The sequence below is a fragment of the Symphalangus syndactylus genome, chromosome X, assembly GCF_028878055.3.
Source record: "Symphalangus syndactylus isolate Jambi chromosome X, NHGRI_mSymSyn1-v2.1_pri, whole genome shotgun sequence".
In the NCBI taxonomy this organism is placed as follows: domain Eukaryota; kingdom Metazoa; phylum Chordata; class Mammalia; order Primates; family Hylobatidae; genus Symphalangus; species Symphalangus syndactylus.
In genome coordinates, this window is record NC_072447.2 from 22,633,191 (window position 1) to 22,648,575 (window position 15,385).

At 40.4% G+C, this 15,385-nt stretch overlaps 1 protein-coding gene across 3 annotated transcripts in view; it reads right to left on the bottom strand.

The window, feature by feature from the left end:
- ANOS1 (anosmin 1) overlaps positions 1-15,385 on the bottom strand; it is a 203,393-nt gene that overhangs the window by 33,140 nt on the left and 154,868 nt on the right. For all 3 annotated transcript variants that reach the window (XM_055267193.2, XM_055267192.2, XM_055267191.2), the window contains exons 7-8: positions 8,383-8,588; positions 6,059-6,203 (exon numbers count right to left, since the gene is read on the bottom strand). In XM_055267193.2, the coding sequence (XP_055123168.1) occupies positions 6,059-6,203; positions 8,383-8,588 (351 nt within the window). The remainder of the gene's footprint in view (positions 1-6,058; positions 6,204-8,382; positions 8,589-15,385) is intronic.

Genomic DNA, 15,385 nt, shown 5'->3' on the forward strand with positions numbered 1-15,385 from the left:
CTGACCTCAAGTGATCTGCCCATCTTGGCCTCCCAAAGTGCTGGGACTACAGGCGTGAGCTACCACACCCAGCCCTAGGCAAACTTTGGTATTTAATTATAGATGTAAAAACATATTTTTATATATCTTCAGATTGAACCATTGTTGCTTTATTAAAATGATTCAAGAAGAGAAATCCACCAACAATTAGTGTTGCTGACACATGCCATGGGTAAAAAACAGTAAGGTGCATACTACAATGCTAGCAGTATGACCCTGACTTTATAAGAATGTCTCCTCCACTTTCAGTAATAAGCAAAAATGGAATATCATATCTACAACATTCTGAAAAAGTTATGATGTCTGATTTACACTCTTCGATAGTCATAGAAATTAAGAAAATAAAATATGTACACTATTTTTCAAACATCCAAGTTTTGATTAATTTTATAGATCATCAAGAGATTCAGAGTATTTTCTCTCCCATCTATTCTTGTTCTGGAGAGCCAGAAAATAATTCCAGTTCCATGAGGCAACTATAAAACATTTGGAACCTGTCAAACTTGAAAATATTCCTCCTGCCTTCAAAGAAACAAGCTACCTTTCCATTAAAGACAATGTTATATCATACTTCCTTCAAGGGACTCTTTCATAAAACTGCATGAACATTCAGCCTTCACTTGAATAGAAATGTTTATCATTAAAACACCTAGCAGCCCGCAGACCTGGAAAAATCTAATTCAAAAAGTAATTTATATACTGACATTTACTACTCTCCTTCCTATAAAATGTAATTTCCCTTGCTTATACTATAACGTTGTAATTATTCTTTACTTCTAGTTGGTTCATGATGAAATATATAATGTTCTTATAAAAGTCACAGACTAGTGTTTATGAGATTATATATCAACATTGGGATATAAAATCCTGACAAACATTCAACTGTATCCTACATAATCCGTTGAAAAGTCAATCTCTTCTGTGGAATCACCTGAGACCCAAACAATGTGTGTTACTATAGGTACTTTGCACTATGACTTCTTTTTTCTTACTTTTCTTTTATTCCTTTTCTAATCTATGTAAGAGGAATCAGTCCTGAGAATAAAGTGGTCTTTGATAGGTTAACTACCATATGTCTTAATTAACTACCATATCCCTTAACTGGTCAGCTAAAGTATTACCTACTTTTAAAAGATAATTTAGCAAAGGACCTTAACACAGGGAATCAATCGGTCAAACAGATTTCTTTCATTTAACTGCCTGTTTTGTTCATTTAACTGCCATAATTCTAGTGTCTTCCCACCTGGCTAAAAACTCTCACCGGTAAAGATAATTCCTTTGGAATAGTCAGCCAAGTGAAAACACAAACTCTTGGAGGACACAGTTAAAATATGCAAATGGCTTGTAAAAGATGTCCAACCTTGGTTGTTCCAAGATGACACCAAAAGCCATTTCTTTCTCTCTTCCCCTTTAGTATTTATGACCGTAGCAGATGAAAGCTTAAGAAAGCTGTAGTGTTAGAGTATGGCACAGAGCTGGTGGAATGGAAAGACAGTTGCATTCAGCTGAGTTGCAATTAATTTACTGAGCTCTTACTATGTTCCTGGAAAATTCAAGAGACCTGTGGGTCCTGAAATAATTGCAGGACCTAGAAACAAACTGAAGTGAACAGGAAGTGGTAAAAGGAAGTCTCCCAAGTTTCTGGTCAGTAGTAACCTCAATGGAGACCAGAGATACATGGGAACATCAAGCTTTGTAAGTGGAGGGAGTGAGTTCAACGTGGAGTATGTTGAGGTTGAGATGCCTGTGTGACATTCAGATACAGGGAATGACAGGCTAGAGACATCTGGTATTAGTGGAGAAATTAAGGCTGGAGCTGAGTCATTGAGAACGGACCATGAGTAGGTAGTGACTAAGCTGTCAGAGCAGATAAGGCAGAACCCTGGAGAGCTCCAATGTCCAAGAGCTGGATGGAGGCAGGAGATCCTACAAGTAAGCTGAGGTATGAGAAAAATTAAGACATCTGGGAGTCAAACATACAAAGGTCAAGATGTAACAATAGGGAAAGTGTAGTTAAACAAGGACAAACTCATCAGAAATGGTCAATAAAATTACAATGGAAAACATCCACCAGACTTAGAAGACTTAGAAATTAGCAGGGGCAGATTTGGTGGAAAAGTGAGATTGAAAAATAGATTGCAGAAACTTGAGAAAAAATGTGGAAAGGAGAAAGATAAGATGGTAGCTAGAATGAAACCAGCATCAATGAAAGGTTTGCTTTAGAACTGGAAGCTGAGCAGATCAAGCCAGTGGAGAGGAATAGGTTGAGGTTGTAGGCAAATGAGGGAATAACTAATTAACTTGGTTTCAAAAATATTTTTGTTGCCATGTTTATATGCCAGGGATTATGACGGATACTGTGACCACATATATAGATAATCCATGGTCTCTGACGTAGATGAGATTTGACTTCAGTGGATGCAGCTATCTGAGTTGGGAAGGAATGGGTCTAGAAACTACATGGTGAAGTCCACCACATACAGAAGGAAGGATGCCTCCACTTTAGAATACAGAAGACAGGAGAAGATAAACATGGACATGAGAATAGATATGTTTATATTTATGGGGAACTGCATGGCTTACTGAGAGGAAGGGATTTAGACTAGACTGTGTACTCCATGTAATAGATATATTTATGGGGAACTGCATGGCTCACTGAAAGGAAGGGATTTAGGGACTGTGCACTCCATGTGCAATGTGGCTCAAAGGAGAGAAAAAGGTTTATAATCATACTTGAGAGGGTAGCAGAAGGACCTAATTAAAGAATATCTCCCTGAGTTACAGGGTTGTGTGGGGATGCCCCAGGAAGGGTGAAGAAGCTGTGGATATGCTACAGAGATCCAGGGTTCCATAAAAGTTTTGTCTGTGGGCTGGACCATGACAAGGCTCTAGATAATGTAACCTCAACAAGGACAAGTTGAAGTTGGACTTTTTTTCTCCTTGCTTTTGGTCTGGAAATTAACAGATATTAAATTATGGGAATTTGCAATCCCATACCAGTTTCTAATGGGGAAAGAATGTTGTTTATTGGAAGAACCAGGAGACTAAAAGACATGCTTATTTTATACAATAGATGAAATCTCCACCACCAGTAGAGAAAGACAGCTCTTGCATGAAGCTGAAGTTTAAAGGATTTTGGCCTGAGAAGGGGGTTGGTAAGGAATATAGAAGAATATAGTGAAGGATGAAGTTTTGGGGACAGAATTGAAGATAACTAGGTAGCTGTCTTGAGAGTGGAATTCCAAAAAGAGAGAGATCTGTAACTACATTGATATTTTCTAAAGAAAACTTTGACTGCTCTTTATAAAGAATAGATATTTAAGAAAGAGCAGAAACATAATACTAATTAGGAGACTATTTCAATTTATAGGAAAGAAAAGACAATAGCGTGAACAAGGGAAAGAACTGGACAGATTCCATATGGAATTTAAAATTAGAGACAAAAGGACTTTCTGAAGAATTGAATTTCTGGAGAGAAAAAAACAGAGAAAAATGAAGAATGACTTCTGTGTGTTTGGCTTGAGCAAAAGGGTGAATGTTGGTGCCGTTTATTGAGACAGGCGAGCCCAGGAGAGGAACAGGTATGGGCGAAAATCCAGAGCTCGTGTTTGAACATTTTATTTGAAATATCTGCAGGCCATCCAAGTGGAGGTGCTAAGTGGGTGGCTGAATGTAGGACTCCGGAGTTCAAAGAGTGGTCAGGGTGGGAGGGCAGGGAGTCATTAGCACACAGACGGTGGTTAAATCCTTGCAACTCAATGAGACCTCCAGGGGAGAAACCAGCGGCCCATCCACCTTCATTCTTTCCTCACGCTGAGTTCTCTGCCCATGCAATGCGCTTCTCTAACTCTCTACACTCATCCACACTGCTGCGTTTGTGTGGAATGATGTCCACTCCTTGTGGGCCTGCAGACGGCTCACTCTTCAGGACTTCATGAGGGATGATATGACTCTCATTCCCCACCTCCATGTTGCTCATTTCTGCTTCCACTGTTTCCTGTAGTTCTGTCTCTATGCAACACACAGATCTTTGTTATTATTTTACATATTTATCTCCCAAATTCAAAATTAGGCACTTTTAAGGCAGAAACCAAAATTCATCATCGTGCTAGGAATACCGTATGTATGTGTATATATGTGTGTGTGTGTGTGTATGAGTATGTATGTGTGTATAGTTATGTGCGTGTTTGTGTGTATTTGTAGACACATGTATATGTGTGCATATGTGTACATATATACCTATGTGCACTCTATTTATAGAAAATTATGGAACATATTGCTATATAGTGTGTATATATAGTATATATAGTGTATTACAGCATACAGTGTGTATATAAGTATAATATAGTATTCCTGGCATTAGACAGTGATGTCATAATTCATAGGCATACAATTTCAATGTGGTGAGTAGATGGATGAACGGATTAAAAATGAATGAGGTTACTAAACACATTTCCATGAGAACTTTTAGGTAAAATTTATATTGTACTGAGACTCACATAAAAATTGACCATTTCAAGTCCATTTAATCTCCAAAGAGACTATTTCTCAAACAGATATAAATCTGTTTCTGGACCATTTTTTGAAGCATTATTTCAAACAAACCTGCCCATTTGGATCCTATGTTTTCCCAGGGGTGGAAGGTAATTATGAGCAACCCCTGTGTCTCACTCTGCAGGGCCAGCATTGCCTTTCCTAAATTCAGACAAATGTTTAACACATTCTTCTTCTCCTTCTGAATGAGGCCCACTGCCCTGATCAAAGGCAGCTATGATGACGGGGTCCTGCTAGCCTAAAAAATCAACACTGAAGGAGCCCCTGAGACAAAGGCCTCCTTCCTCCTACTCTCATTTAATTTGTCCCAGTTTCCTGAAACCTTGCTAGGAGCACCTACATGGCAGTTCTAACCGGTATCGACGTTTGAACAAAGCCAGAAACATCAAGTAACTTATTCTCTGACTCAGATATGAGTGTCATATAAGACTCTTCTATTGTTTTGCTCAGTTCCTAGCAAACATACTAACATACTAGGTAAGAAAAAAAGAAACAAGGAAAAGCAATATGAGAATGATTTAGTAATTTCACTCAATGGAGTATTAGGTAAACTTTCAAGGAGTAATTATGGCCACTGTGTAGTACTAAGAAAAACAGGCATGCCACACCACTTTTTGTGCCCCCCATCCACTCGTGTACATACACACACATTATTCTCAGTACTATGATATATTTTGGTCTCTGCCTTCAAAGTGCCCAACTTTGATTTGGGAGACAAATATGTAAAATAATTGCCCAAAAATAAGTGTATTGTATACAGAACTAAAGAAACACTGTAATCCCAGCACTTAGGGAGGCCGAGGCAGGTGGACTACCTGAGGTCAGGAGTTCGAGGCCAGCCTGGCCAACATGGTGAAACCCTGTCTCTACTAAAAATACAGAAATTAGCCAGGCATGGTGGTGCGTGCCTGTAATCCCAGCTACTCAGGAGACTGAGGCAGGAGAACAACTTGAACCCGGGAGGCAAAGGTTGCAGTGAGCTGAGATCACGCCATTGCACTCCAGCCCTGAGTGACAGAGCTAGACTCTGTCTCAAAAAAACAAAACAAAACAAAACAACAACAACGACAACAAAAAACTACAGAAACAGTGGAAGCAGAAATAACATCAAGTTATAACAGTTTAACTGTACATATTCTCCTGAAAAACAAGTATGCAGTAAGCATATGTGCACATCATGTAAACATAAAAATAGTCAATCTGTTAAAATGAGACATAATAAGTTTTCTTAAATTTCCATTACAACACCAAAATTGCACCTACAATAGATAAAAACCATAAGAATTCAAAAGTCAAACTGTTTTGTACGTCGTAGTTCAAATACTATAGTAACATGCATGTGGGTAAGAAGATTTGCCATATAATTATTCCAAATCAAAAACTCACTCTCCCTCCATTGTGACTTGTTGTGATATGGCACCTATCATGTCACAATCATCTTGAAAAACATGACACAGTCACTTACTGTTGCTGGCTGCATGTGTGGATGTGAAGTGAAGGGACACCTTTGCACTCTTCAGCCGTATCTGTCCCCAGTATGTTATGGCTTGCAATTCCACAACATAGTCACAGTCTGGCTGGAGTTTCTCCAGGATCACAGAATTTTGAAACTAGAAATTAAGAGAATATACCCAAAACGCATTATAAACCTTCCACGTCTCTCATCTTCATTGCAAAATCTCATGTGTCATTATGAAGCATACCAACTTCTGATTTCTTTTACCAACTTTTCTATATCTTTGGGATCTGAAAATTCAGTTTTACTACTGATCAAAATAAACTTCAGGCCAGGTGCAGTGGCTCCTGACTGCAATCCCAGCACTTTGGGAGCCCGAGGTGGGAGGATCGCTTGAGCCCAGGAGTTTGAGACTACCTGGGCAACATAGCAAGACTGTCTCTACCAAAAAATTAATTGGGCATGGTGGTGTGCACCTGTAGTTCCAGCTACTCAGGAGGCTGAGGTGAGAAGGTTGAGCCCAGGAGGTTGTGCCTGCAGTGAGCTGTGATCACACCACTGCACTCCAGCCTGGGCAACAGAGTGAGACCCTGTCTCAAAAAATATAATAAAATAAAAAATAAAAATAAACTTCATAGAAAGGCCAAATGTATTTTGAAAATACTGTTTCTAAGCCAATTATTAGTCTCAGATCATGGAAATAAATCATTCTGAGCCCTCTCCACTCTGAGACACCACCTCTCGAAGGAAACGGAGCTGTTTATAATAAAGTAACATAGATTTATGTTGCCACATACCTGAAAAATTATGAATTGGCACTAATTGTAATTCTTTGATATCTGTTCTAAATTTTCTAGGAGCAAATTTCTACCAAAAGCTATATGAAAGAAAAATTAACTTGACAAAATGCTTCAAGGTGCTTCATTATTTTCTGTCATAATGTGTTAGGCAGGGGGCTGGAGGGCGGGACCTGTCAGCATTTCATCACATCCCTTTTTGCTCTAGATTCCTAAGTGATTCCCCAATTTCAGCCCTTCCAGAGATTTCAGCTCTTATCATGAGATAAGTGTGCACTATCATTACCATTTGTAGCAAAATCCTTCAATATAAACAATGGAACTGTCATAAAATTTCATAAAGATAAAGTGAGGCTGGGCGCGGTGGCTCACGCCTGTAATCCCAGCACTTTGGGAGGCCGAGGTGGGCGGATCACGAGGTCAGGAGATCGAGACCATCCTGGCTAACACGGTGAAACCCCATCTCTACTAAAAATACAAAAAATTAGCCAGGCGTGGTGGCGGGCGCCTGTAGTCCCAGCTACTCGGGAGGCTGAGGCAGGAGAATGGTGTGAACCCGGGAGGCGGAGCTTGCAGTGAGCCGAGATTGCGCCACCGCACTCCAGCCTGGGCGACAGAGCGAGACTCCGTCTCAAAATAAATAAATAAATAAATAAATAAATAAATAAATAAATAAATAAATAAAGTTAAAATAGTATAGTGGCTAAATATCAATGATACAGACTTTTTGAGGCATGTTTTATAATTCTGAAGAGCACAGATATTGAAATCTTTAGCCTTGCTATCTTTTCATTTCTAAACATTTATTTATCTATGGAATTCAACTTTATAAGTGACAGGAGAAGGTATTTATGTAAATTTTATGACAACAAGATAAAGGAACGTATACTAAAAGGAATACAAATAACTATTTTTATGCAGTAAGCATTTCAAATAATACAAGATGCTTGCTATCATAAGAATCTCATTGCAGAAAATGGTTCAGTGAAGATTTTATTTCTTGGCATCTGATGAATAAATCACTCCAGATCCTTTTAATCAATGAGAAGAACATATTGTGAGACGTGCCCTTCCTAAGCTGTTACTGCTCAGTGATTAGATTACAGACGGAAACATTTCGCAACAGAAAAGCCATGAACATTCACTCTTCCATTTACAAGGATCTCTCTCTCTCAAAAAAAAAAAAAAAAAAAATACTTAAAAGTAAAGCACATTTTGCATAATATCATTTTCTATGGCCAGACAGGTAAGATGGGGATCATTTAAACTGTTCCTTTGATTTCCAGAGTTGTGACTGACATTTAGATAGGAGTAGGTCAATGGTCTAAATGCAAATACTTCTGCCTAAAATATAAAAGGCAAAACAGCTGGCATGCCCCTGCATTCTGTGAACTTCCTCGGTAGAAATGAATGGGAGGGAAGCTTTCCTGCATCCGTGGCATCTCTCAGTTTAGCAGAGGCCTCTTTTCAGGCCAGTTGCCTTGAGTTGAAATACCCTCTGTGGGAAGAACAATCCTTCCTCCAGTTCCCACTCACCCCATCCGTAGTCTTTCTCCGCTTCTTCTTTGTTGGGACAAGAGACTTACTGCTGACCGTCCAGCTCCAAAAGACCTTGTAGTGATGCACAGGGATGTCTGGCTCCTCGGGGAGATCCCAAACTATAGTGACGGTCACACTCCCATCACTGTTGATGGTGGAGTTGGCCAGCCGGAGGTTAGCGGGCGCTGGTGGGGCAGATGGATCTGAAATCCCAGTACAAAGACACATCATATGACTTCACAAAACTAACATCTTTGGACATGTAATGACTACACGGTCAACACGTGAAGCATTGCTTTTTATAGATAGGAAAGCTGAAAATGGGGGTGGAGGGGCATGGTGGCTCATGTCTGTAATCCCAGCACTTTGCAAGGCTGAGGCTGGCAGATCTCTTGAGCTCAGGAGTTTGAGGTCAGCCTGAGCAACATAGTGAAACCCTGTCTCTACAAAATATAAAAAATTAGCTGGGCAGGGTGGTGCATGCCTGTGGTCCCAGTTACTCAGTAAGCTGAGGCGGAAGGATCGCTTGAACCCGGGAGGTCAAGGCTGCAGTGAGCCGTGATTAGCACCACTGCATACCAGCCTGCGCAAGAGAATGAGACACTGTCTCCCTCCCCCCAAAAAAAAAAAAAAAGTAAAAGAAAAGCAAAGCTGAAAACAAGCAGTTAAGTAAGATCTCCTTGTTAAGCCTCAAATTAAAAGATAGTGTATTCAACAGCAAGATAAATGTGTTTGGTCCAAATTTGTAATACAGAAGGATCGTTGTGGGCATTTCCATACCACGACAACCCAGCCAAATTTTTACTGTGCTGAAATTGATACACTTTGGTAAAATATAGTACAATTCAATGTGGGTGAATTGACATTAAATAGGTAAGCAACAAAGAATCACCTTTTAACACTCTGAAAAGAAAAAGAAATTCAGCTCATAAAAGCAATTGTTTTCATCTTCGTGCCCTGTAGCTAGCGATTCTTGCATCAGTTAAGAGCAATAAAGGGAAATCAGAAAAGAAAAAAAAAATTAAAACCTGCACCATTTTTTATCCACATTGCACACTAGATGACTTACGGATAGCATTCATTTTTGTGATTGTACCATTTCTGGTTTGTCTTATTAACGAAAACCTTCTCAGCTGTCAAGAGAAAGATGAGGTGCTGGAATTACCACCTCACAAATCTCCACTGAAAATACATACGTGAAGAAGATTAAATATAGCAAAGCTGGAGGGTCTTTACTTCATTTTCTGTTACAAATTGAGCAAATGGAGATGCTGGTCACCACCAGTGGAGGGTTTCATTTCAAGATGCCATCACGGGAAGATGCTGTCAATAATTCTAATTATAGCACCATCTGTGTTGGAAGCTCAAAAAAGTCATATCTAACTTGATATAAATGAAGAAGAGTGGAGAAAAAAACATCCATGTTTTTACTTTCAGTCATTTGTGGTTTTGGAATGATGGAAGCATAAGTTATTTTTTGAAATTTTTTTTGTTTTTTGAGACGGAGTCTCGCTCTGTCACCCAGGTTGGAGTGCAGTGGCGTGATCTCGGCTCACTGCAAGCTCCACCTCCTGGGTTCACGCCATTCTCCCGCCTCAGCCTCTCCGAGTAGCTGGGACTACAGGCGCCTGCCACCACGCCCGGCTAATTTTTTGTATTTTTAGTAGAGACGGGGTTTCACCGTGGTCTCGATCTCCTGACCTCGTGATCCGCCCACCTCGGCCTCCCAAAGTGCTGGGATTACAAGCGTGAGCCACCGTGCTCGGCCTTTTTGAAATTTCTTGCTTTCCTAATATACCATGATATATCATATCTGGACATTTAGTTAGGTTAGTTCCTTTATTTTCTAAAATAAGAAAGCTTCATAGTATTTTTTAGGTAAGAAGCTAATTGAAAGCATATTATGTGATACTGCTAGTCATTTTTTTTTTAAATTAACTTTTATTTTCAGTTCCAGGGTACATGTGCAGGCTTGTTACAGAGGTAAATATGTGCCATGGTGGTTTGCTGCACAAATCAACCCATCACCTAGGTATTAAGCCCAGCAACCATTTAGCTGTTCTTCCTGATGTTCTACCTCCCCACCTCCCCCAAGCAGGCCCTGGTGTGTGCTGCTCCCCTCCATGCATCCATGTGTTCTCATCCTTCAGCTCCCACTTAGAACTGAGAGCATGCAGTCTTTCGTTTTCTGTTCCTGCATTAGTTTGCTGAGGATAATGGCTTCCAGCTCCATCCATGTCCCTGCAAAGGACATGATCTTGTTCCTTTTCATGGCTGCATAGTATTCCATGGTGGATACGTTCCACATTTTCTTTATCTAGTCTACTGTTGATGGGCATTTGGGTTGGTTCCATGTCTTTGCTATTGTGAATAGCGCTACAATGTACACAAGTGTGCATGCATCTTTATAATAGAATGATTTCTATTCCTTTGGGTATATACCCAGTAATGAGATTGCTGGATCAAATGGTATTTCTGAGTCAAGCCATTCTCAATCAACATCAGGAATCTCTGGAATGTCCAAGACTTATACTGGGATATGCTGATTCCCTGAGTGCAGGTGGGACCCAGGATTATGTATGTCTTACATGAAACACACAGGTAATATGAGGTAGATGACCTGCAGGTCAAAAGTACTGCATCAGGTGGCTCCTATGAGGTCTGAACATCACATATGTAAGGAGGAAATGTTTTTTTCCTGTCGTTATTGGAATGGGAAGCACCCCAATATGGAGGTTTGGCAGAGCCATCTGAGGACTCCCCCAGTCATCAATATTCACAACACTGCTGATCACTTCCTTCTCTTAGAAATGCAGGCTTCATTTGGTGTTCAGGACACTACTCTACTGGATTTTTTTTTTTTTTTTTTTTTTTTTTGAGACAGAGTCTCGCCCTGTCACCCAGGCTGGAGTGCAATGGTGTGATCTTGGCTCACTGCAACCTCTGCCCGCCTGCCTGGCTTAAAAGATTCTCTCACCTCAGCCTCCCAAGTAGCTGGCATTACAGGCACCTGCCATCATGCCTGGCTAATTTTTGTATTTTTGTAGACATGGGGTTTCACCATGTTTGCCAGGCTGGTCTTGAACTCCTGACCTCAGGTGATCCACTCGCCTTGGCCTCCCAAAGTGCTGGGATTACAGGTGTGAGCCACCACGCCCGGTCTCTACTGGATTTTCATTCAGTTTCAACAGAAGCTGTTTTTCAGCCCCATGCTCCATGATCCTTAACATCCCATAATCTCTAGACAGTTCTGCATCTGAATTCAGGGGCCTCTCTCTTCTCTCTTCTCATCTACACTCACTCTCTAGGGATCTCATCAGGTGTCACAGTTTTAAAAAAATCTTTGTGCTGATAACTTTCAAATTGATGTCTTTAACATAGACTATGCTCCTGAATGCAGATCCAATCATTCAAATATCAATACTCAAAAAAACACCTTCCAGTAGCTCCACCTGGAGGTCTCAGAGGCATTTCAAAACTAATGTGTCCCAAAGCAAAATCGTGATCCCTACGCATAGCCCACCACCAACGCATATCCCAACGCACAGCCCACCACTGACACCCCCATCTCAGTACATGGGAATTGCTCTTTCCAGTTGCTCTGGCCCCAACCCTTGAAGTCATACATTTATTTTCCACTCATATCTCTTGAGCAAATTGTGTTAGCACTACCTTCAAAGTGTAACAGGAATTTAACTGCCTTTCACCACTTCCAATGCCCTGGGCCAAGTGCCAAGGGCTCTCCACTGCCTCCCTAGAGGTTTTTCTGAATACAGCAGTCTGATTATACCGCCAGACCATGTCACTCCTGTGCGCAGAATCTCCTTACTTAGGGTAAAAACCTAGGAGTCTCCTGAATGGCTTGCAACCCGTGCCTCAGTTACCTCCCAGGGCACCTTTCGTTTTATCACCTCTGCCCCCTCAGCCCAGCCACACTGGTTCCCATGCTATTTCTTGGAGAGGAAAACCGTGATGCTACTGAGGCTTTTCCTCTCCCTTTGCCTAAACGCTTTCCCTGATGTCTCCATGGCTGGCTCCTTTCCTGCTGCAGGCCTACTAAATGTGACCCTATTTAAAATAGCTACATATGCTTTGCTCCATTTACCAAAAAAAAAGTCACCATGATGATGCCTTGCTTTATTTTTCTCCAAGCCCTTATTACTAACTGTTATGGTAAATAGTGAGTGTCAACTTCATTGGATTGAAGGATGCAAAGTGTTGATCTTGGGTATGTCTGTGAGGGGGCTGCCATGGAGATTAACATTTGAGTCACTGGACTGGAAAAGGCAGACCCTCCGTCAGTCTGGGTGGGCACCATTCTAATCAGCTGCCAGTGCAGCCAGAATAAAAGCAGGGAGAAGAACATGGAAACTTTAGACTGGTTTAGTCTTCTGGCCTACATCTTCCTCCCGTGCTGGATGCTTCCTGCCCTCGAACATCAGACTCCAAGTTCTTCAGCTTTGGGACTCGGACCTTTGAACACAGACTGAAGGCTGCACTGTCGGCTTCCCTACTTTTGAGGTTTGGGGACTTGGACTGGCTTCCTTGCTCCTTAGCTTGCAGATGGCCTATTATGGGAACTCATCTTGTGATTGTGTGAGTCAATACTCCTTAGTAAACTCCCCTTTATATATACATCTATCCTATTAGTTCTGTCCCTCTAGAGAACCGTGACTAATACACAAACTGACTTATTAGGTACCTTGTTTGCTGTCTGCTTCTACTCACGATAGTGAAAGCTCCCTGAGAGGAGGAATGTTTGCCTGTTTTTTCACATCTGTATCTCCAGAGTCCAGAAGAGCACCTAGCACACAGTATGTGCTCAGTAAGCAATTGCTGAATGAATAAATGAAGGACGGGCTTCTAAACGTTAGCTTTGATTTGTAATGTGATATTTCAGTTTCAGGTTCAAACCCTGTCAATCAGAATTGCTAAATCACAAGATCCTAAAGTGAATTGCAAAATCAAAGGAGTGTTCTTCCCAGTTTGAAATAAAATAATTAAAGCAACACCTCTTCCTCTGGTGTAGGAATCAATCCTTAACCCACAAAAGGGAGTTACCAACCTTTCTGGGAGGGAACCTAGTTTACAACTGAATCATCACTTCAAGGCAAGAGAAGAATTAAAATGTGTGAAGATAATAACAGCCGTTCATGTTCTCGGCAATGCACCTGAATGTCTATATGCTGAAAATAAGTAGTCACATGAATTTTGCAGATATTCTAGGCTCATAAGGAAAAGCTCAAAATAATCTCCTCTTCTAAAGAAACTAACATTTAAGAAGGTCACTGAATTTGATCATCTTCTTTAATTTATGTTATTCATTATATCATTTCCTGCCCTGGAAAATTTTTCTTAGATGTTATCATAATAATCTAGAATAACATCATCTATTTTATGAAACATTATGAAACATGAAACAACAAAATTTATGAAAACAACATTTGAGAAAATAATGCTTTAAAAGATATGAATTAATAATATTTTCTTTACATTTTCTCAAAAGGAAGGCCCATTTTGAGTTTACAATACCCAAATGGCACACTTCCATTACCAAGATGAGGTACTCTCATCTCTTTCTCCCCCAAAATAATCACCATAAAATTGTAAAACCAGGTCAGGCATGGTGACTCATGCCTGTAATCTCAGTGCTTTGGGAAGCTGAGGCAGGAGGACTGTTTGAGGCCAGGAGCTCAAGACCAGCCTAGGTAATAGAGAAAGACCCTGTCTCTACAGAAAAAAATATAAAATTAGCTGGGGCATGATGTTGTGTGCCTGTTGTCCTAGCTACTCAGGAGGCTGAGGCAGGAGAATTGCTTTAGTCTGGGAGTTCAAGGCTACAGTGAGGTATGACTGCACCACTGCATTCCAGCCTGGATGACAGAGTGAGATTCTGTCTCTTAAAAAATCAAGAACAAAAAGAAAACAAAACCAAAAGAGAATGGCAGAGATCACCTGTTTATTGCCGTGATTCTCCTCTGTAAACCAGCCATTCATTTATCCATTTATTCACTATGGGGTTCAGGTGAGACAGGGTCAATCCAGTTTCTCTAATCTGAAGCATTTTACTCAGTCCTAACAAGTTTCTATATTGAAGCCATTCTCTGCCTTGAGAATTGGTTCCCCACGTTATGAAACAAGGTGTATTCATTCGGCTGAATTATACAGAATGTTTTCTTTCATTATGCATGATGTTTTAATTGTTTTAGAATTTTGAAACGTAGTTGGAGATTTCCATGTGAAATACACACACACACACACACACATATATAGATACACATATGCATAAATAGACAGTGGCTGATGAGAGCCAGAGAGTCAGAGACGGAAACTCTATACTCTACGTTATTATAAAGCCCTAAGGAATTTTACAACTTATTTCACATTTTTTTAACTGGTGAGGATTTTAGGGGTCAGAGAGGTAAAGATATATGTCCAAGGTCATTCACATCATTGATGGCAGAACAAGGGGTGTGAGAACAAAAAGGAGAGGAGAAAAATGGGGTTGAAGGTCTAACAATACACACCTCTACATGCCACACTCTACATATATATTCCACCATCATAATGAGGGACAATATCCCTGCAGAATGTAAAAATTCAAAGCCTTCTAACGGGAAAAGTGTCCGTTACAATAGTCTAGTGCAGGCATTGATAGGCCTATTCTGGAAAGGGCCAGAGAGTAAAGATTTTAGGCTTTGTGGACCATATGGTCTCCGTTACAATCACTCAACTCTGCCCTCATAGCTCAAAAGCAGCCACAGACAATATGTAAACAAATGAGTGTGGCTATGTTCCAATAAAACTTTATTTGCAAAACTAGGTTGCAGGCCAAATTTGGACCCTGGGCCACAGACTGCTCTCCCCTGGTTGGGAGAATTTCAAAAAGTGTGATACCATTAGGTTTAGGAAACTCGACGTGAGCACTGTTTATCCCTAATTTTACAAACATACAGCTGTATTTTGTCTATTAAATGTTAACATTATTGTTCTCATTTTA